At 47.4% G+C, this 23,526-nt stretch overlaps 1 protein-coding gene across 1 annotated transcript in view; it reads left to right on the top strand.

The window, feature by feature from the left end:
- The first annotated feature begins 636 nt into the window (after window positions 1–636).
- Window positions 637–23,526, top strand: part of SKAP1 (src kinase associated phosphoprotein 1) — a 227,848-nt gene continuing 204,958 nt past the window's right edge. Inside the window, exons 1-2 of the mRNA XM_077806224.1 lie at window positions 637–760; window positions 8,730–8,835. Coding sequence (XP_077662350.1) covers window positions 712–760; window positions 8,730–8,835 — 155 coding nt within the window. The 5' untranslated portion in view covers window positions 637–711. The remainder of the gene's footprint in view (window positions 761–8,729; window positions 8,836–23,526) is intronic.

Here is a 23,526-nt window from a genome sequence, read left to right on the forward strand (position 1 = left end):
ATTCAATGGCCACTTTAGTTATGAGACTGTGGAAATGCAGGAATGGGATCGAGTTGGCATTTAGGGCAGTCAGTAAAACTGGTTTAGCGGGATGGAGATGTTGGAGCATGTCAACTAGTTCAAGCCATCGGAATAGGAAAGTGCCTTGCACCTGTTGGGATTCTGGAAGCGGGCGGGCGGAACATTGCAACAAGGCAGAATACACTTCCCTCCCTCTGCAGGATGTAGGGACAGAGGAGGCTGCACTAGAATTCAGCAGAGTCCAGTTCCCTGCCCCTGCAAGATGCAGGAAGGATAGTCTGGGTTGCACGGTAACATGCACCACTCAGTGCTCCCCTATGCAAGGGCCAGACATAAGAGGCTAAATGACAATGCAGAGTGCAAGCCCACACAGCCCCGTGTTCTCTCTATGCAAGCGGGTAGGTGCATACCCACCCCACAGCTCTCCCTGACTACGGGGCAAGTCCAGGGGCTTGCATTGAATTTGCAGTTGCATTTCTCCTGCTGCAGCATCATGCAGGTGTTTGCAGGCTGCAATCCTGAGGTAGGTGAAACAGGAAGCACCTGAGGTAGTCCCTCTCCCTCTACAGTGCAGGCCCCACCCTCCCTGCTTCCTCTCTCACTGGATCAGTCAGCCTCTGTGCCTCAGGGACAGCAGCAGAGGCAGCCTCTGGAGATTTGCACTTGGGACTCTTCCCTTCTTTCTTCCCGATGCAGATGCCCCCCATCATCCCTGAGGAGATTCAGAGGCTCCTTGAAGGTAACCCAATTTTCTCTGCCCCGTCTCGGCTAAATGGGGAGAATTTGCTAAAGTTGTTTGCTAAGTGGCTCCGGGAGGAGACAGTTGTGTTGGTTGGAGTAGGGGTTGCTCCTTCTGAGGAGGGGAGGGGTTCCAGGCTACCAGCTTGCATAGGCCTTCTGTTTCCAGCTGAGGATGTTGAGGGGAACGTGGCCTGACCTGACCTGACCTGACCTGGTGCTTCTGGGATTATTTTAGTGTGCCTTGGAGTGATTCCATGTCCGAAAGAGGGAGGGGAATGTGGCCTAGGGGATGGAGTACTGGAGTAAGATTCGGGAGGCCTGGGTTCTATTCCTAGCTCTGCCACTGACCTACTGGGTGACCTTGGGCAAGTCACTTCACTTAATTGCTCTGTGCTTCAGTTTCCACATCTGTAAAATGAGGATTGTGACACCGACCTCCTTTGTAAAGTGCTCTGATGGAAAAACACCATATAGGAGATGGGTGTTACTGTTGCATATGAGGAGGGCTAGTTTTGGAGGGTAATGGCATTGATGTTCCGATGTAGGGTGAAGCTCCCCCAAAGTATCCCGCAGACAGGTTTGGATGCAACTTCGGCATGTGACGGCGGCTTAGTGCAGCGGAGTAATGCCCGTTCGGCACATTGCAACATTAGGGTGTAATAAACAAGGTTGGGACAAATTCCCATTAAGTGGCAACTCTAATGGAAACAGTGGGCTTTCAATCCTCCCAGGAGACTGTGAAAATGGCACTAGCTTTAATTTCTGCTTCTGGTTACGTACATGGTGCTAAACTTCCTACTGCTAAGTATCCTAACTGATGAACCTACCGGGGGATGCAGCTGGCAGCCTTGACCTTGTTCAGCGCATAACTGCGGCAGCGTGATGTGTGTGGGTGTTTTTAAATCTGTTTCCCTTTATTTCTTCACCAATGTCAAGGGACGCTTATTCTTGTGTTTATTAAAACCGATGCGTAGACTGAGCAGTTATAATACTAACCCGTTCTATCCGCAGATCCCTAAACACGCTACAAACGTGACCTGGTTAGCTCCTCACCGACCCTTACAAATATTAGTGATAACTCTGTTATAATCTTGATACTGTAATATGGTGAATAAAGGCTGTGGGAAATTTTCCCACATCTACAGGTGTCTGTTTCAGAGCCAGGGATGGATCTATGTTGCTTCCAGGCTTAGCTATGCCTAATGCCCCTTATTCCCAACTTATCTCACCTGAGTTGTTTGGGGCCTGGGCACTTAACTTGAAATCAGAGGATTTATTCTTTAATGGCAATTAAGAGCGGTTTCCAACCTTACACCCGCCCCTGAGTTCCCCTGCCAACTTGTATGGTGTAACAATCCCTTTCTGTGATTTCTCTCCTCCGTTATGCTGTGACCGGGGGTGGGGAGGCTGGAACAATTTGTATAGTGGGGGTGCTGAGAGCCATTGAACCAAACTGTATATAATAGAAACCACTGCAAGCCAGGGGGTGAGGCTGCACCCCTAGTTCTAGCACCTATTGCTGTGACAGACAGACAGACACACACACACAGAGAAACTAACGGTACGCAAATTTTGATCCTGTCCCTTTAATCCAGAGCACGGCTAACAGGCCTCCCCTGCCACGCTCACTACAGTACATTTCCAGTGCTGGACCCCGTCTGAGCAAAACCTGCTATAGCCCGTACCTCTCCGTTCCAATAGTGGCTAGGAGCACTGACTTTCTCCCCTTCTGGGACATGCAAAGCTTTCAGCGCTGAGATCTGTCACTCTCTCTCTCAAATGTAACATGCAGGCCCATCAAAGCTTGCTTTCAAATGCTTTGTGTCTTCCCCCAGCTGTACATGTGAATTTCCTGTTCTTTATTTTTAATCATGAGGCTGCAGTGAAGTTCACCCCCTTCGCATTTTTGATGTGTAGCACTTTATTGTTCAGAGCTGACACTTTGGTAAACAACTCACTTCTGCACCTGCCACCTCCCTTTAACTTAGATTATTTTCTTGTTAGCGGACTCCTTTTAATTGAAGTCTTCAGATCTCCTTCTAAAGCAGAGCCTTTGTTTGCTGACAAGTATAGCAGGCTATGAATGGAGATTAATTGCATGTCACATACTTCTGTATCAAATTTGCTGCATCTTAACAATCTGTACAGTGGTTGGGCCTTTCCTGTAGGTAAGGAGGATTCCAGCTTCTTAGGTGCTCAGGCTGTTTCTATGTTTGCAAAGTGCATCACCAGGAGAGTTTTTATTTAAAATCAAGATCTGAAATAAGACACCAAGAACGTACACAGCGTAATGTCCATTTTCTGATATTAAAGGCATACACTCCTGCATAACTTAGGGATGCCTATGTGCCATACGTACTACACAAGAATAGCTAATGAATGGCTAGTTAGTGACAGCGGTGTTCTTGTGATAGCTAATAGCTTTGAGCCCACAGCGGTTGAAAGTCTATTTACTAGCTTGCATTCTCTCTCTGGAGTTCGGCACCGATCCTGCCAACGCTTAAGCATGCGCTTAACTTTGCACCGGTGAGTAGCCCCATTGAAGACTTACTCATTGTTATCATTGAAGCATCACTCATGTGAGTCAAGTTCAGCATCGGTGTCTGCAGATTTGGGGCCCCCAGTTTTACTGAAGGGCTGGTGCCCGAGTTGATTGGCTCAAAGCCTAAACGCCCTCTACAAAACCTTTTTATCTTGACATTTAAAAGTTCCTTCCCCATGCGGGTTTTTTATTTTTGACTCTGCTTTCAAAGCAAGATGGTTTAAAATAAATAAATAAATTTTAAAAATCCCTGTTTCTCAGCAGGGTGACTAACCCCGAAAACTCCAGAGTGCTGTTTGGTTTGCAGACATGCTGGTGATGTGGGTAAACCATGGCACACACCCCCCCCCCCCCCCGCGCCCCTGCCTGCTGGCCCTATTCGTGTGAGCTGTGGTGTCCTGTTTCTGCTGGAGTGCGGCTCCCAGGCAGAACGGAGCAGCTGGTTCGGTGCTTGTGCTTTGCAGGTGCATTGACACAACAAAGCTGGTGGGGTCTAATTTCAGGACAACTAGCCTTGATGCTGTTGTCCCCTTTACAAATACTCTTTAACCCTTCATCCTTCTGAAGGAGACTAAGCCGTGGACAATGTGGAGATCACATCACTGGACTCTCACACGTCAGGGAGTTCAGGGATAAAGCTTCAAACGCCGTGTTAAAGCTGAAAATTCAAGGCCGAAGTTTCTGGCTCCACCCAGGCTGTCCTGCCTCAGGAGTATGGAAGCAGATGAGATGGGTGGTGTATTCAGACCACTGCAACAGGGCAAGGTGAAGACATCAAGGTAACCTCCGTTCTGAGGTTCAGCTCCCTTGTGGGTTTGAATCAGACTTTTGCCCAAACCCTCCTGTCTTTGCTCATGGCTAAATAATCCTTTCGGTGGAACCTCCAGATTTAGTTTCCTTATAATCCTCATGTTTAGGGGAGGCGAATCTGGCCCTGCAAAATTGTGGATTCCCCAAGTCCTGCAGATCTTGAAGCATTCGTGCCGAAGCTCAGTGCGTCCACGCTGCTCTCTGGACCCCTGGGTTTCTGTAGTCCCTGAAAGAAAAGGAGGACTTGTGGCACCTTGGAGCCTAACCAATTTATCTGAGCATAAGCTTTCATGAGCTACAGCACATCCGATGAAGTGAGCTGTCGCTCACGAAAGCTTATGCTCAAATAAATTGGTTAGGCTCCAAGGTGCCACAAGTCCTCCTTTTCTTTCTGCGAATACAGACTAACAGGGCTGCTCCTCTGAAACCTGCAGTCCCTGTGTTAGCAGCTGCCTCCAATTCCCTTCTGCTCCAGGGTGACGGGAGTGGTGTGGGAAGGGGAAAACACTACCCAAGAATGCTGATGCGATCAGCACTCACCTGCATGGGTCAATCCCTGCAACTCTTTAGGGAAACCCATGTCTCTGAGTCTGCGAGTAACATCTGGGTAGGAACTGTAGCTGGATTTAAGTGCATTGATACAAGTGCTGTTATGTGCCCTCTGATATCTAGTTCCTGGGTAGCAGAGAGACACACCCATGTGGTATTTTAAAACCTTTCATCCCCCTCATTGCTGAGTGCTGGTTAGCTCCTAGCATTTAGTGCCACCATTCTAATGTTCTTTACTACCTAGACGTTTCTAGCTGTGACCTAATTTTATGACCCTGTGCATCTCATGCTGGATTAACCGCGATCTCCTTTGCAAACTCCATGGAAGCACTTGATGAAATTTCAACTTTTTTTAAAGCAGCAGGAAATGAAAAGGAGAGTCCTGTAAACTTTCAGAGTGGGTCGCGGCTAGCAATCCATAAACATCAAGAATATTCCATTACAGCTAAGCAGTGAAACTAACATCGGTGTGTGATTTACTCTAGAGCTACTTACATATTGCTCTTCCTGATCCACTTTGAAAGTTTATGGTCAGGCTTTCTTTTTCATTTCCTGGTGCTATAAACCTAGCAGACGGCGCAGAAAGGGGGCTCGCTGTAGCTTGCAGGTTTTATTATAATTTATCCTGCAGCAGATCCACACAGACTTCCTAGTAAGTAAACCCCATGTTACAGCTAATCTCATACTCATGGAGTTAGTCAGCCTTTAAAAATGGCAGAGGGATGCAACTTGTATTTATATTTTTATGAAGGTGGCACACGCTTTTCATTTTTTGTCTCCACGTGTGTTAGTTATGGAAATATGGTCCATACAATCGTTTTCCCTTAAGTCCCTCTTTATGACCCGTTTCTGCTGTGTTGCTTACAGGGAAATGAGTTGACTTGTATATAATAAATTGCCTGCTTTAGTGCCCGTCTCTTAACCTTTGTCTGCTGGTCTGTCCTTAGACTGTGAACTGCTCAGAGCAGGGACTGTCCTTTGTAGTGTTTGGAAAGCACCTAGCTGGCATTACCATAAGTCCTCCTTCAGTGGCTTGTGCCTAGCTTCCCAAATGGCATTATTGAGCTTCTCCTGGGCCGGTGGTACCATGCCTCTGTTTCGCAAGCTAAATTCCTACAGATGTAGGAAAGGAAAGATGGCCCAAGGGATAGGGGGCTTGCCTGAAACTTCAGAGACCTAGATTCAGCTACCTGTTTTCCCACATGCCTCCTGTGTGACCGTGGGCAAGTCATTTAATCTCTCTGGCCCAGATCCTCAAATGTATTTAAGTGCCTGACTCTCACTGATTTAAATAGGGATCAAGCGCCTAAACACCCTGAGGATCGAGGCCTCAGTTTTCCCATCTATAAAGTGCAGACAACAGCACTTCCCTACCTCGAAGGGGTGTTCTGAGGCTGTACGTAGGCTAAAGATTGTGAGGGGCTCAGATAGTAGGCTAAAGGGGGCCGTATACCTAGGGCAGCTTTCCTATGTCTGCCTTAATGAGGGGTTAACAAGACACAGCTGCTTCTCGGGACTCTAATTGTGGGATGAAGGAAGGCAGCTGTGCTCTTGTCAGGACACAGGGAGAGCAGGTGGGTCATGTTAAGCCTTGTCCTAATAGAAGTGCCCGCTCTGTAGAAGGGGGCGCGGGGAGAGAGGGCTGTGATAGAAAATGAGGCGAAAACAGCAAGCCAGAGAAGGCGGGAAGAGCCTGGATTTGGCGTAAGTGTATTTGTTAACTTGAGTATTACTTTGGTTGGCAACTGGAAATGGATGACTTCAGTTGAAGGAATCCAACCCAGGAGGGAACTCTCTGCTTCAGACACTAGAAGTGATGTGGGCTGAGACCCCTTGTTTCTACAAATTGTTTTTGTACAACTCCCAGGCTTCCTGAGTCCTGCTCGCTGGATCCTTCGCAGGCCAGGCAGGACTAGCACCTGGTCTTCTGGCTGCTGGTATGTGCCCAGCGCCTCTTCCTCTAGAATTGGGTACCCCAGACGGCGATTTCCATTCTAAAGTGTTCTGGCAACTTCCGCATTCTTTTAGTGCGCCTTCGAATGTCTCACAGAGCAGATGGTCGAAGGAAATTAAGGTTGATATGAGAGACAGAAAAGGATATTCCTCTCGTGCCATTTTGATCTTGAGAACATGCTACACGCTTGCCGCTGGAGTAGTTAATGTTTTAAAGAGCTGTGTGAACTCCTAGGGTGTACTAAAGAGAGAGCACTCCTTTTTGGGGGGTGAACTGTCATGTAGCATCGGTGTGAAAATTTGGAAGCCTGGCAAGCTGGATATTAAACTCTCATTAGTGTCACAGTTAGGGGCATGCTAGAACTCGTGTAGGCCGAAACACTGGCTACTTACATCAGTGTGGCTTTGATTCTAATCTCTGCTTCGCCAGCATAAACTGGCAGCAACTCTGTTGTAATGTGTGGCATTATATTGGCATGAGATCAGAACTAGGTGTTGGGAGCAATCGTTCATTTTCTTGCTCTCTGGAAGGAGAGCTGATATCCATGCAAATAGAAGATGTTTGATCATAAATCACAAAACAGTGGGAATAAGTATTATCAGAGATAATTTTTGCTTGTGAAAGTATTTTTTTTTTCCAGGTGAGTTATCCTAGCTCATCTGAAACAAGAAAATACAGTTCACTGGGTATTGGAATATTTCACATGAAGCAGCTTGGCGAATAGTGCAAATGAGCCCATATAAATGCGTGTAGTTTGAGGTTTAACGCTCATTCCGTCTTTTAAACCATCTTTTGTGCCTACCATCCCAAGTCAGATAAACAAAGGATACAGTTCATCTTGTGTTTGAGCTATAACTGTGAAGAGGATCATACGCTGTGATACGAATATATATTGGACTTGACCACAAATAACCCATTGTTTGCTGCTGTCCCTTTAAAGAGAAGCTTGGTTCTGTGTTTTTTTCATTCGGTTGTCTCTTTATTTCCATGAAGCGTAGGTGGTTACCCAGCCTCTGCGTTTTGGGTCTGAATCTGAATGATACTGCAGCTCCTCTTTCCTGTCTGTTTACCGCTGAAACTCAGATGCCCTGTAGATCCATGTGGTCCAAGACAGGGCAGTTTACGTGGATGTCAAGCAAAAAACAGATGCGAATCCATGCAGTGGGACTCGGCATCCCACACATGGGGGCCTTTTCCAAAGGAACAATGGCTTGAGGGAGTGGGTGTGGCATTGGGTCAGTACATGGCATGAATACGGGTGGCCAAGAATTGGATTGGGGCCTAGTGCTGGGCATTTATTAACACCTCCTCTAATCCTGCAATATCCAGCACTGGACAGGCTGCTTGGAGACCCTGTGCCAGCTGGGGCTCTGGAGTCTCTCTCCTTCAGCTCTGTTCAATTGCCCACAAGCTCATTCTTCTTGCTCATGCTCTGCTCTGCTTTGGGACTGATCTTGTTCTCATTGACCTCAATGGTGTGTTTCGCCGTTGATTTCAATAGGAACAGAACTGGACCCTTTGTGAGCAGTGGGTCCAAAACACTCGTATTCAGCTTCCTACTTCATTTTCCATTCTCTTATTTTTTTTTCCTTCTGCACTTTTCTTTCCATTGTGGCTCTTTCTCTTTCAGCCCCTCCCACACCCCCAATTTGACTTTGTAACCTTGGGTATGTCTACCCAGTGTGCTAACTTTGGTAGACATGTCCTTTGTTTATGCTGATCCTTGTCTTGTTTCACTCTCTCCCCCCCACACACACTCCCTTCTGTTTTGGTAGAGTTTCTTCATGGGTCCTTGTTTTTTCCCCACAACTGTCTTGACTTATATCAATGCAAACCTAGTTCCAGAGGCTGCTCAAGAAAATCTGCTGCCTTTGGCAAAACTTCAGCCTGCCGCCCACTGGTGTGATTGCTTTTAATAGTTATGGACCCTCTCCAATAGAAGAGCCTTCAGGCCGACTGTCTTTAGCTTAGGCTGTTTGATCACATGCTCCCAGATGCTGTCAGTGCACCGTTACGCATACGTTTCTTACTTGAAAGCAGTCTTCCTCCTAATCTAATTCTTGCTCCCCACCTGTGTAGTTTCCTGACGGTTGTAACTTTCTTCCCTAACAGATACTGAAGGTTACCTGGCGGACGGGCTGCAGAATGAGAACCTGAGTGCGAGAGCGAGAGACCAGAGAGAGGCGATTCTGGTCGGCTTCCGGCAAGTCAAGGCCAGGTTTGTGGTTTTCTGCACTACGTTCCAATGGGAGCAGAATTGCCAGGGTTCAAGGTGCAAAGTAGCAGGAATGCAACGGGTAGCCCCCCGTCTCGTTGAACCGGTTGGGCCCTCACAGCAGGACTCTGAAGGATGCTTCCAAAAGTGCCATTAGCCTAATGAGCAAGTAGGCCCGGATCCACAAAAGGTATTTGGTCTTTGAACTGTCACTGATTTGAAATCCGTGAAAGTTAGGTGCCAGATATCTATGTGGGTCTGGGCTCAGCCATGCCTGTTCTCTGAAGGGGTGGTTGTGCAAGCCTATGGGTGTCTGCTGCACGTTGCATTGACAGATGCTGCATGGGCGTTTAAGCTATTCACTTTCTGCAAGGATGTGTGTATGAGGCGAGTGACTTCCTGCCTGCATTTTTCAGACTACCACCCATTTTATTCTCTTTAGGGCAGGGATGAGTCCTTGTTTTGTGTTTGCGCCACTCCTATAACGATACCTAGCTCTTGCATAGCTCTTTTAATCCGTAGATCTCAAAGTCCTTTACACAGGAGGTCAACAGCATTAGCCACATTTTACAGATGGGGAAACTGAGGCATGGGGAGGGAAGTGACGTGCCGCTGGTCATCCAGCGGCAGAGTCAGGAATTGAATCCACCTCTCCTGAACTCTAGTCTGTGGCTCTATCCGCTAAACCACACTGCCCTTCCTAGGACACTGGTGGCATCAGAAATAAATCGTGCAATGAATATTTGTCCTTCATGGAGGTTTTGAAAACAAGCCTGAATATTCAGACCTGTGAATAAGTTGCTTTTCCTCATTCCAAATTGGAGGAGTGAGCATCTGTCCATCCTGTTGCTAAAGGCGTACTTGAGAACGGCCATAGTGGGTCAGACCAAAGCAAACAGCCTAAGCTACAGACCAGACCATCTTGCCCTGTATTCTGTCTTCCGACAGTGGCCAATGCCTGGTGCTTCCGAGGGAATGAACAGACCGGGTAATCATCAAGTGATCCATCCTCTGTCACCCATTCCCAGATTCTGGCAAATAGAGGCTAGGGACACCATCCCTGCCTATCCTGGCTAATAGCCATTGATGGACCCATCCTCCATGAATGTATCTAGTTCTTTTTTGAACCCTGTTATAGTCTTGGCCTTCACAATATCCTCTGGCAAGGAGTTTCACAGGTTGACTGTACATTTTGTGAAGAAATACTTGATTTTGTTAATTTCATTTGGTGAGCCTGTGTGTGTGTGTTTTAGAGATGCAGCCCAGGCCTTAGTGCTTAGGGGTGCCTACTCCTGGGTTTTGACCTTTTACAGAGATGAAAGTACCATCTGTAGAGTTCAGGGCTAGCTCTCAATTTGGATTCCAGGATTCCCAAAACTTTGAAGATACTTGGGTTCAGGACTCTGGCACAGGGTCAAAGTGTGAAGTGAATTACTCTGTTTGGGGTTTAAACAATTGTGCGCTGTGCTGATGTGCTGGGGGAAATTCTTCCCCTGGCAATCGCACAGATGGAAAAGAGTCAGCGAGGACTAAGATAGATAAGGCCATGGAAGATGAGTTCTGCCTGTGGTTTTCAGCTGGAGATGTGCTCCAGAACTTGGTGGTAGTCATGTCTTTATAGGATGTGAACCGTGGCATGTGGGGAGTTAAGATCGAATGATAAAACTCCGGGGGGTGACCGGTCTAAGCATCCGGTTTAAATAAAACTATGGCCGAGTCCCTAAGACGCAGAGTGTTTTATGCTTTGGAAGGGCACAGCCGGATTCTATTCCCCACAGTCCCACTAAAGAACTTTGCAAGATGCCCTGCTGTATCTTAATCGATCTTTCCTGCTGGCTAATTAAGCATCAGTTTTATTCAGCAACTCGGGACTGTGTAATTATCAGCTTGGGTTGCCCTGAATAATTGAAGCAAGCTGAATGCGAGAGAAGAAGGGAGCCTTCAGAAAACGGGGCTACAGCATCTGCAAGGGAAAGGTGGTGTGGACAATGATGTCCCCCAATATTGAAAAGAAGGTGCGTTGCTCCCTGTTTCGTCTATCAGTGTAACTGGCTGGCAGTGTTCACCTGAAGCACCTCCACCCTGTTAGCAGATATTCATCCTGCTGGGAAGGAGACAATTGGGGTAGGATTACCAACCTAAGCATTCAGAAATCATGAGTCAGGTGTCACCCTGGAGGGGGGAAAAACCCTGTGAGATTGGCTTAAAATATGGGATGTTAAAAATAATAAACGTGGGGTCCTTTTGTTTGGCTTCTGAGGTGAGCGTCTTGAAGTTTCACATTGCAGAGTGTCTCTTTGCAACCCTCCGGGCAATAAACTTTTTTTTTTAATGAAAACTGAGGTTTTTGCGTAATATAATTCCAGGGCCCTGGGGTTTGAAAAATACCAAATAGCTTGAGACTCACGATAAAGTTGTGCGAGTTGGTAGTACTGGATTGTTCTGCTCATTTAGCAAAGCAGGAGGCTTGCTACCCTGCCTAGACCTAAAGGAAGCAGGATTAGGGGAAGAGAGAATCTAGACTGTGGGCTGAGCACAGAATGTACTTTGTGGTAGGGCTTAGAAGAAAGTAACATATCAACGCGCTAAGGACTCTCTGGTGCAGCCTTTGCAATATAACGGGGAACGTGCAGGGTGTTCCCTTCTCCGTATGTATGGGAGAACGTGTGGGGCCCACTCCGGCTCCCTTTGAAACCAATGTAAAACTGGCCAGTGCTTTAAGAGGAGCTGGTCTTTGGCATTATTCGCAATGGGCTTGTGTGGAGACAGAAGTGAGAAAGCAGCCGTCCCAGAGCAGAGGCTGCAATGCAGCGTTGGTTTTCTGGTGGTTCTTCTCTTGCTTGCTGGTGATTGGAGAATAGTGCGTTTGAACATCTCTGTTCTAACCTGAAAGAGTTCAGAAAAGGATTTGTGGTAGCTGCTTATTGTAATAATAGCCACCTTCTTCTTTGAAGGACCTAAACAGAGCTCGTTTTCAGGGCACGGCACGGGTTAGCCTCTTCGGGGAGCATGCTGTGGCTTTTGTGGTGCGTATTCAGGAAGTCATCTGCAGTCACGTTCAGGAAGCATCTGGCTCCTCGGCTCAGGCGTCGTTCTTTCGGCTTTTCACCTCTTTGTCTCATGAAAGATGACATGGGGTGTAGCACTTCATTATTCAAATTTATAATGGAGATCAGTCACCTGCTTAACCATGAGCTGTGGGGAGAGACATCCCTGAAAGGGAAGGGATTATTCTGAGCTGGGCTGACTAGCTGTTCCTGTAACTTGGCCTTCGGGTTTTTATTCCGCTGTCCTCCCAGTGGTCTAATATTGTTCTCAGTGGGAGGATTGCCATTGACTTTAACATGCACAGTGTTGGGCTTCATGTCTGCTTATGCTGCCGGTTGAGGATGTACAGAAGAATATTGTAATTAGCTGGGAAGCAGCTTGCAGTATCTTTGTTTGAAATGTACTATTAAAAAGATTCTAGGCCCTGGTGGAGGGGCTGTTGCCGTTTGACTGGGTTGTGTGGGCCTACGCCGTTTTATTCTTAAGAATGTATTTGGCTATTTAAAGGGACACTGTCATGTTGAAATGCGGTCAATCACAAAAAAGATTGCAGTCTTTTGGATCCTGCTCCTGCCTCTCACGGATACATGTACACACGGCTTAGCCTGACCATGTTTTCTGGTTTCACAGTCGTGTTTTCCTATATCTATTTTCAGCTTACTCGCCCCTATCTGCTGTGTGCAAAACCCACAAAGACAAAAGCCACGGAATGACTTAGGGGAGAAGCAGGAGTGTAGCCCCAGAGGCTCGCGTCCTTAAAGGTATTTAGGTGCTGAACTGCTGTGGGAGTTAGACGCCTTTTTGAGGATCTGGGCCTAAGGCCTTGGATTCATGAGGTGCACATGATTTTTCAGGTGTAGCAACCCTTACTCCACCTTAGCAGCTGGAATAGCACTTCTTCTGGAACATACCCATTGCTCTGGCTGAGGGCTGAGTTGTAGTCCTCCTCAATCTTCTATGGGTAACTCCTTGAACAAAGACCATGAATTTCACTCTCCTAGAGTGGTGGTTCTCAACCAGGGGTCCGGGGATCCTGGAGGGCTGCGAGCAGGTTTCAGGGGGGCTTCCAAGCATGGTTGGCATTAGACTTGCTGGGGCCCAGGGCAGAAAGCCGAAGCCGCACTGCCTGGGGCTGAAGCCCAAAGCTCTATCACCCGGGGCTGAAGCCAAAGCCTGAGCAACTTAGCTTTGCAGGGCCCCCTGTGGTGTGGTGCCCTCCCTACTTGCTACCCCCAACCCTGGCCTTGGCTTTTATATGCAGAAACAACTGTTGTGTCACAGGTGGGCTGTGGAGTTTTTATAGCATGCTGTGGGGGGGAGGGGGCCTCAAGAAGAAACAGGTTGAGAACCCCTGTCCTAGACTATCTGTATGTTCTTCTGCCAGTGCTTTGGGATCATCGCCTTTAGTTGTAGAGAAGTTGTTGGCAAACAGTTAATTGACCTGGAAGCAAAATATTTATTTGTGGTGCTGAAAATCTGCTTGCAAAGCAGCCGTCGTGAAAAAGAGGAGACATTACGCTCTTCCTCCTGAAACCGCTCAGGTTGTCAGTCCCTCTTGTTTTGTGGACCTGTTGGTTTGGCGAGTTTGTTTTGAAGCCGTTTGCTGAGAACATCAGGGTTCTGTTAAGCTGCTTTCGTGCGCCATTTGCAGGATTAGCACCAGATGCCCAACACCTGGGAAGAATTGGATACATGACTCCACTCAGGAGTCCTACCCTCCCCCGTCCTTTGGGAAGAACAGTAACCAAAAAACTGTCTAAATGCCGAAGTGAGGTCATCCATCAGCAAGGAGACAGTTTATTTCTAGGGTGGGGACAGGAAATAAGATTGATTATTAAAAATGGGGATAGATAGTTCCTCAGTGGTCCTTTCTGAGCCAGTCAGTCGTCTAAACTCACTGTTGGAAGTGAGGTTTGCAGCCAGCGGAAACTAACTCAGTGTATTTTTTGCCTCTGTGAAATTGAATAATGTTAAAGTAGAGCCAGGCAGACCAAGACAAAAATGGAGAGGAAGGGTTAAATAATGTTCACAGAATCATAGAATATCAGGGTTGGAAGGGACATCAGGAGGTCATCTAGTCCAATCCACTGCTCAAAGCAGGACCAATCTCCAACTAAATCATCCCAGCCAGGGCTTTGTCAAGCCTGACCTTAAAAATATCTAAGGAAGGAGATTCCACCACCTCCCTAGGTAACGCAATCCAGTGTTTCACCACCCTCCTAGTGAAAATGTTAAGCACGACGCTGTCAGAAACAAGGAAATCCAACATGTACGCTGCAACGCTACCTTTAACCTGTCCCGCCATGAATAAATGTAACACCCACAGACTCCGGTTGACGGCGGGCGGGATCGAACCTGGGACCTCTGGAGCTTAGTGCACGAGCTAAAAGCTAACGGGCTGGTAGCTAAGGTTGTAGAGTAGACTCATAATCTCTCTCTAAGTGGTCTCGGTGCCACTAGATGGGACAGAACACCTCACTCAGGAGGTGCGTGGGTTACGTAAACTCTGCAGTGGCCATGGTACCTGTTCTTGCTAGTCCTCCTATGAATTGCCCTGTTTCCCTGCACTGCTACCACGGGGGGGAGCTCTAGCATAGATGAGGCACTTGGAGTATGTCTACACTGCCCTTCAGAGCAGACCTTCCAGCCCTGGTAGGTTGGCTGGTGCAGCTCAGCCTCTCGAGCATACCTGACCCCCTGGGTCTGAGCTCGGGTGGCTAACCTGAGACTGGAGTGGAGCTGCAATATCCATACTTGTTGTTAGCATGCTAGCTCGAATCTGTCTACCGGGCTGGGAGGCTCTCTCCCAGCTGTACTGTAGACATACCCTTGGAGACCTTTGCCATGTTAACTGCTGTGCTGTCTGGACCTGCTTTAGAAGGATTGGGGCAACCAGGAGGGTTTAATGCTGCAGCCTGGGTTTACATTAACACCCCAGCATTGCTGCGATGCCGTCAGTGGGCAATCCAGTGTAGACGCAGCCATTTGACACATACCCTAGCTTAAGGAGGTGATGTAAGGGTGGCCTTTCATAGAATATCAGGGTTGGAAGGGACCTCAGAAGGTCATCTAGTCCAACCCCCTGCTTGAAGCAGGACCAATCCCCAGTTTTCACCCCAGATCCCTAAATGGCCCTCTCAAGGATTGAACTCACAACCCTGGGTTCAGCAGGCCAATGCTCAAACCACTAAGCTATCCCCTCCTTCCACTAAGCCATCCATCCCCTTTGCTGCTTTGCATCTCAACCTTAGGATTTGTCTGCACAGCATTTTGGGGGGGAGCCTCCCAGTCTGGGTCGACAGACTTGGGTCTCATGCCAGACCTCTAAAAATACCTGTATGGAGAGTGCTTGAGCTGGGGCTGAAGCCTAGAGAGGAGGCTGGGCTTCAAAGCACGAGCTCCAGCCCCAGTGAGTCACAGTTTGAGCACTGTCCACACAGTCCTTTGCCCTGCTAACCTGAATCTGTTGACCTGGGGTGGGGGGACTGCACCAAAATGCTATGCGGTGGCACCCTTAACGTTCAACTGTAGGGACTCTGATTTTTTATTTTATTTTTATTTTGATAGTTTCCTTTGTATGATAGAACTGGTCTGAAAACTTTCAACACAATTTTTTGTTGTTGCAAAAATGCCTTTGCTTTTCATATTTTTCTTTGCTGGTGCTTTTTTTGTTTGTTCGTTTTTAAGCCCACCTTACTGAGTGGCCGAACCTCAATGCAAATTTAAAAAAAAAAAAGGTTTTGAAAACTTTCAAGAGCTTTTGTGGGCAACATTTTTTCGATCAGCTGCCTGCGGTAGCTTATTTTAAAAAATAAATAAATAAAAATCTCCCTGGAACGTGTTTTGCCGACAGCAATATCCTGTGTGCCTTAAAATATAAATACCCGGGAGTTTTAAAAATTGATCTGTCATGGACTTCTTGTGGCCCCCAAACTCCCAGTGGTTTAACTATGAGCTCCGGTTGTTCACGGAATCTATAACTGAACCCAAACTTGCAAGTCACTACTCCAGACCTTCAAGTATTTGAGAGGCAGTGTGGTCCAGTGGATAGGGCATTAAACTGGGAGTCAGAACACTGGTTCTAGGACAAGTTATCTTTGTATAGTGCCTAAAATTATAATCAGGACCCTTGTAATAATCATACACTTTCTGAATGATCTGTTCACATTGTAGATCACAAAGGCTTGTTCTTTTGTGTAATAAATACATATTAAGGCTGGTATTTCTTTTTCCGTGCAATACAGTCACGTAGCTTTGTGTGCATCTGACCCCTGCGGTGATTTCAAGTAGTGCATTAATACACTTTAGCTAACACAATCCTTAAGAAAAGTACTTACTGCATTTGGTGTCAGGCGGCTTTTCAGAGCTTAAATGGGCTGGCTACGTCCCCTGGGGAATTGCAGAAGGGATACATTTTGACCCAGTATGGTTTTGTGTGTTGGGGCTTCAGCATCTCTAACAGTGTCGTTTACATAATTCCTTGCCAAAAATCTGTCGTCCATTACATCAGTGGGTTTAGAATTGTTCACATTTCCTCTTAAACTTCCCACTTACTCTGTTCTAGAGCTGTAGCCGAAGTGCAATATGGTCAGTCTCGCTTCTGATGTACCATTCAGTTACATCGGGGTGAACTTGACCCCATCTGAGAGAACTTTTATAGCTGGATTATAAAGGTGTTTATAACCGACATCCAAAGGTCCATAGCAGAGCTAGTGGGCACTGCTTTAATAAACTTCTAATCAGATTAACTACATCTGTTATCTTAATTTCCAATCTTGTTTTAAAGTTTTGAAATCAGAGTGCAGGAGGCTGCAATTTCAGGGTAATTTTGCTTCATTAGTGTAACTGCCCTCTATGTAATTTTCACCAATATGAGGCTCATTATCCCGCATAACATGCAATATCAAGATAAAAGGGAATTTAAGAATGTGACCTGGTAGCCAGGCGGATAATCAAGCTCTGCACATTACCTTCAAGGCTGGACTGGCCTCACTACATCGTCTTTAATTAGCCCAAGTGCTGTTTTTCATCTGTCACTTATTCAGGAGGCTGAAATTTGTTTCACTTGGTGGTGGGATTTTGCTCAGCGTGACCAACGGTTCGGGTTCATTTTAACCACTGGATATGGATTTGTCTCGTAAGGTACCCGAGAAGTCACTTGCCACCCTATAGGTATAGAAAAGTTCTTGACCTGCGTTTTCTGTCACTGCAAACCATCTCTGTCATTCCGGTACAGTTGCGTGAAGGTGGAGAAAATCGCTTGCAAAGGAATTCCTTCCATTTTGCCGTGTTGACATTAATGCTAACCTTACATTTTCAAAAAGTCTGATACCATATAGAGTTTCTGTTTTAATTTGTGAGCATCCTGCAATCTATTCCGTGCTGTACGTGGGCAGACGACGGCTCCGTCATGTTCAAACATCTCAGAGCCAAATTCAAACCAGGTGCAACCTGATTGATTTATACGTGGGATGAATTTGGCCCCCCCCGCCCCACTCTTCCAGTAACACAGTTTGGTGCCTTCCGGGTTATGATCCTTTCAGTAATTTGCATCATTTGCCATTCCAGCTGATAAAATTACCCCTGTTTCCCATCCGTTTCCTTGTGGCTGCATTGTTAATCTGAAACCTGAGGCCTGTAAATGATGGAGACTCAGTAACCAGAGTCTTTGCAGAGCTGGTGCTTCTTCTGTAACATTTAGCTGAGAAATGCATTTGAAGTGGTTCATAAGCTGACCTGGCTAATGGTGAGCTCCCAAATTCCTCCCCCCCACCTCCTCCCCCCTCCCCACCCCCCTGCTGCCTGAAATCTTTTTCAGCATTGATTTTTTTTTTTCTCCCCAAACATTAAAAACCAACAAATATTGTGCACCAAACAAATTAGACTCAGCCTTGAAATACCTATTTAATATCTGTGGTGATGTTAGGGTTCTTAATTGGACAAGAAAATGCAGGAAATTTGATTGTAACCTGACTGGATTTTATGGTTCCCGCCAAAAATGAGCCTGAGAGGAAAGTGGGGTTTATATTTAGAGGCCTTTTAAGGGCAGAAGAGAGCATGATGATCATCAGAGCTGTAGCTCACGAAAGCTCATGCTCAAATAAATTGGTTAGTCTCTAAGGTGCCACAAGTACTCCTTTTCTTTTTGCGAATACAGACTAACACGGCTGTTACTCTGAAACCATCAGAACAAAGCCTCTGCACAACGCAGACCACAGAATCTCAGCTGGTGATTCTTGTATCTAGCCCAACGGTTTTGTTGTCTATTTGACTCATTCTTTAGCGATTGGGATCTGTCACCTGAAGTGTCAGCTGGGGAACGGGGTCGTGTCCGGCAGCTCTCAGGATCAGCAGTGGCAGACGATGGGGGTTGAGGGGGCGCCGCACCTAGCTGTGCTGATCAGTAATTTTAGGACCGATTCTGATCTTGCCTCGCCTGGGGAGAGCCAGGAGTCTCTCTCTTTCAGTCAATGGAGTTACACTAGTGTACGGTTTAGTCTTGTGATTAAGGCACTGAGTTTGGATTTTGGAAAAATACGTTCCATTGCTGGCTCTGCCACTGACCTGCTGTATGACCTTGGTCGTCTCACTTCACCTCTCTGCCTGTTTCCCCTTCTGTAAAGTGGGGCTAATGATACTGACCTTTGTGAGGGGCTTTGAGATTTATTGTTGAAATCCTCTAGACCAGTGGTTTTCAAACTCTTTTTTTTCTGGCGACCCAGGTGAAGAAAACTGTTGATGCCCACGACCACCCAACGGAGTTCAGGATGAGGGGTCTGGGGTGTGGGAGGGGCTCAGGGCTGGGGCAGAGGGTTGGGGTGTGGAGGTGGGGCCAGGGGTGAGGGGTTTGGGGTGCAGGAAGGGGCTCTGGGTTGGGGGGGGCTCATGGCTGGGGCAGGGGTTTGGGGTGTGGGCTTACCTCGGGCGGCTCCTGGTCAGCGATGCAGCAGGGATGCTAGGGCAGGCCTCCTGCCTGTTCTGGCACTGCGGACTACGCTGTGCCCCGGACACGGCCAGCAGCAGGTCTGGCTCCTTGGTGGTGTTAAATGGCATTAGGAGCTTATATTGGCTCCGCAGAATTAAATTTTTATCAGTAAATTTCACCGTGTATATGCACACGTGCACGCACACAGCGACGAAAAAATATTGCTTTTGATAATCAATGTACGGATAGGCAAAAAACGCGGCTTGAGAACTTATTAGAGTTTGATTGAAGGCTATGTACGTCATATGTTTTGACATGTGATGTTGACAACTTGTGTTTTAAGGGTTATGATGCTGTGACTTGTTCAATCTCAACATCTACAGTCGTTAAATAATTGTCTGATCCCCTCTGTAGCTTCCTGTGAATGTTGAAACTGATTTAAAAAAGTAAACATTGTTCTTATCTGTTGAAATGATGATAAAAAATGAATTCTTCCAAGCCTACCTATGTGGGAGCTGAGCTGTCTCGAAAATCTGGTCATTCGGTTTCCCATCTGCAAAACAGACACCTCTGCTTCATTTCCACTCTGTTCATCATATTTAGAGTGCATCCTCTTTGTGTATGGACATCTGATTGGGCTCCAGTCTTGCATAGGGCCTGTAGGTTGCTACTGGAATGTTAATACATTCGAATCAGGCCCTGTATGTCTTTCAGGAGCAAAGTGCCATAAAGTGCATCTTATGTATAAGTTTAATGCATAACCTCCTTGCCTATATGGTTGCGGGAATGTTTTTATTTAAATAGAACAAACTAGCAGAATACTCCTGTTTTGGTACAATGCATGCATTTCTGAATGGGTGTGTCTGGTTGGGTCTCGCCCACGTGCTCAGAGTTTAAATAAGAGCCATGTTTAGGGTTTTCCCTCAGGCCAGATTGCCAGTGACCTTGGGGTGTTTTTAGCCGCCTTCCGCAGCAAGTCACTTGCTGGTTTGGAACTAGAGTAAATGGTGGATTCTCCGTCACTTGAAGTCGCTAAATCAAGATTAAGAACATAAGAACGGCCATACTGGGTCAGAACAATGGTCCATCTAGCCCAAGGGTTGGCAACCTATGACACGCGTGCCAAAGACGGCACGCAAGCCCGGTTTTAATGGCACGCTGCTGCCTGCCGGGGTCCCGGCAGGCAGCAGCGGGCCATTAAAAATCCGGCCTGGCCCGGCCAGCTCTTCTCCGCTCCCCGCCCCCTCCCGCGGGGGCAAGGGGCAGAAGCTTGGTCCTGCCGGCTCCCGGGCCTCTTCCCACAGTGTACTGGGTTCCTGCACTTCCTCCTCCTCCTCTTCGTCCGTCCCTCCCTCCCTGCTGGCTCTTGCGAGGGAGGGGGTGGGAGAGGAGTGGAGTCAGTGTGCTTGCCGGATGCAGAGAGGAAGCGGGGGCAGGGCCTTGGGGAAGCGGGGCATATCCCCTCCAGCCCCCTGCCGTGAGCACCCCATGACCCCACCCCACACCCCCCGCCCTCTGCCTGACCCCCCCCCACACACACACCCAGCCCTCTGCCTTGAGCCCTGCAGCCCCGCACACCCCCAAGACCCCTGCCCTGAGCCCTGTACTCCCCCCCTCAGACACACACCCAGCCCTCTGCTTGACTCCTTCACCCCCACACCCTCTGCCCTGACACCTGCACCTCCCTCACATGCCCCCAGCCCTCTGCCCTGACTCTTGCACTCCCCCCACATACCCAGCCTCCCACATCCCATGCACCCCCCTCATCCTGACTCTTGCACCCCCCACATCCCCACCCTCACCCTGAGCACCAAACAGGAGCTCCTACCCCCCCACACCCCCACATTCCCACCTGCACCCCTCCCGCCAAATGGGAGCTGCCCAGGTAAGCGCTCCACACCCAAACCTCCTGCCCCAACCCTGAGCCCCCTCTCTCGTTCTAGCTCCGGACCAGACCCTACACCCCAACCCCCAGCCTGCTCCTTCACCCCCAGCCCTTTGCTCAGTGCACTCCCACCCTCAGCTCAGTGCAGAGAGAGAGGGAGAGAATGGCCAGAACCAGGGAGAAGGTAGGTACCCACTGTATGTGGGCAGGACCGGGACCCCAGACCGGCAGCGGGCTGAGCGGGTCCGGCAGTCAGGATCCCGGCTGACAGGAGCCGGCGGACGGAACCCCTGAGCGGCAGCGGGCTGAGCCGCTCAGCCCACTGCCGGTCTGGGGTTCTGGCTGCCGGCCCCTTGCCAGCCGGGGTCCCAGCCGCAGGCCCCGCTCAGCCCGCTGCCGGCCTAGGTGAACGGAACCCCAGACCAGCAGCAGGCTGAGCGGGCCGGTGGCGTAAGATCAACATTTTAATTTAATTTTTAAATGAAGCTTCTTAAACATTTTGAAAACCTTGTTTATTTTACAATACAACAATTAGTTTAGTTATATAATATATAGACTTAGAGAGAGAGAGAGACCTTCTAAAAAACATTAAAACGTATTACCGGCACGTGAAACCTTAAATTAAAGTGAATAAACGAAGACTCGGCACACCACTTGTGACAGGTTGCCGACCCCTGATCTAGCCCAATGTCCTGTCTTCTCACAGTGGCCAGTGCCAGATCCTTGAGTAGGAATGAACAGAATAGGGTAATTATCAAGTGATCCATCCCTTGTGGTACTGAGGACCTCAGTAACTCAGCCAGAGGTGATGGGCCTATTATAGGAGTGGGTGGGTGAGGTTCTGTGGCCTGCGATGTGCAGGAGGTCAAACTAGATGATCTTGATGGTCCCTTCTGACCTTAAAGTCTATGCGACACGGGGAAGGAAGTGGCATATAGCATGCTAAGCGGGGGGAGGAAATGTTCGTAGGAGATCTTTATTAAAATTTTAGCAGTGCATCACGAGTTTCTTGGCTTTCTAATGGAAATCAGATGTTTTTTCTGGGTTAGACCTTGGATTTACGTGTCACATCAAAGTTCTTCTTGTAACAGAGAAATTTTTTTATAGTTTGTTTTACAGCCCAGGTGCTAAATCATTTGGTGACTCTTCCCTTTCTTACCCCTTGTCTGTTTCCCCAGCTCTAATGTAGATTGCTGCTTCCTTTTTTTTTTTTTTTTTTTTTTTTTTAACCAGAGCTCTGGACAGTACAGGGCAGCATCTTTCCTTCTTCATAGGGGATCCCTCCAGCTGCTGATGGCTAAACTAAATATAGAGTGCACAGAAGGAATAGTTGAATGGGAACAAAAATAACCATGCTAAATAAAACTAATACAACACATAAGGACAAATGATGTTTAATGCCTTGTGAAACCTCAGGATTGTCAGCTACCTCTGAGTCTTCGGGCCTGATTTCGTCCTCTCACTGGTGAGCGATTTAACCGGTGAGCGAGTTAATTCCCGCGTACAGCTGCAGTGGTCTGAGATCAGGATCTGGTCCTTGGTCCTTCACGCCTCCCACTGGGTACGTCGTTCGGGTGTAACGAGGCCAGTCAAACACTCAGAATTTTTAAAGTTAATGCTATATTTGCAAGAAGAAATGGTTGCAACAGAATTATTTTCAACCGAAGAAATTTCCTGGTGGCTAGTCTCCCAGGGCCACCAGTCTCCCAGTTCAGGCAAGCGTAACTACTTGCTCCCTACTGACCTGGTACTTTAAAGTCCTGGGAATACTGATGGGAGTAGCCTACCTGAGAATAAAAATGAAAACTGGCCTCTTGCTCCATTCTCCTGTTGTATTTCACTGACTGGCAGGAGATGATTTCCCTGAGTACTTCGCTAAATTCCTCTGATAGCTCTGCTTCACTGGGTACACTTCGGGAAGACTGCGCGTGGTTACAGATACAGTTGTACTTTCTAATGGAGTGACCTATTTGAAATCCAGGTTGTCAGTAGGCAAATTTTGGGGGGGATTTTCCCAAATTGTCACACTTCTCAAATGACTCCGCATGTGAATGGAAAGGTCCACACCTGTGATCACCTTTTGAATTTGGCTAGGACCTCTATAGAAGCTTTCATGCAGGGATCTCAAAGCACTCTGCAAACACTAGTAAAGGCATTTCACATGCAGTGAAACTGTGTGCAGAGGGTCAGCAAAGCCAGCCACTTAAATCTCCCTTTAAGCCTGCTTTTGAGAATTTAAGTGGGGCATAGGCATTGGGCAGACCCTCGGTACGAGGATTCATTTCACCCAGGCAGAGTAAGCAACTTATCCAAAGTCTCGCATGAAGTTGTGGCAGAGTCAGGAATTGGAACCTTGATCTTCTGACTCAGTTCTCTGTCTAGAGCACAAGACATCTTTCCTCCTGGACTTAAAAAAAAAAAAAAAAAAAGAAAAAAAAAAAAAGAAACTTTCCCTTTTCCCTCCCGAACTTTTGTTCTGCACGTACTCTTTCTAGAGTGAAAATTATCAAAGCATGAGACTAAAAGCATATATTGATCTAATGAGAGTTGAGTTTTCGACGGTTTCTTTACATTTAAAAAAAAAAAAAAGAAAAAGCAAAACTTTTTTCTTTTTTTGTAAATTTGATAAGAACGAAGCTCATGTAAGATTGCTGGTCCAGTAGGAAATGGAACTCAATTTTACATTTTTAAAACCATTTTATTGTATTAAAAATGACAGAGGTTAGAAACAAAGCTCTGATACTTCTATTGAACTTGAATTGAAAGTGACAGAAAATCGTTCTGGCCCTGGTGCAGTAAATGTTATCACTAAAACATGTTCAGGGGAGATTAGGAC

Source organism: Eretmochelys imbricata, chromosome 27, assembly GCF_965152235.1.
Source record: "Eretmochelys imbricata isolate rEreImb1 chromosome 27, rEreImb1.hap1, whole genome shotgun sequence".
Classification (NCBI taxonomy): domain Eukaryota; kingdom Metazoa; phylum Chordata; order Testudines; family Cheloniidae; genus Eretmochelys; species Eretmochelys imbricata.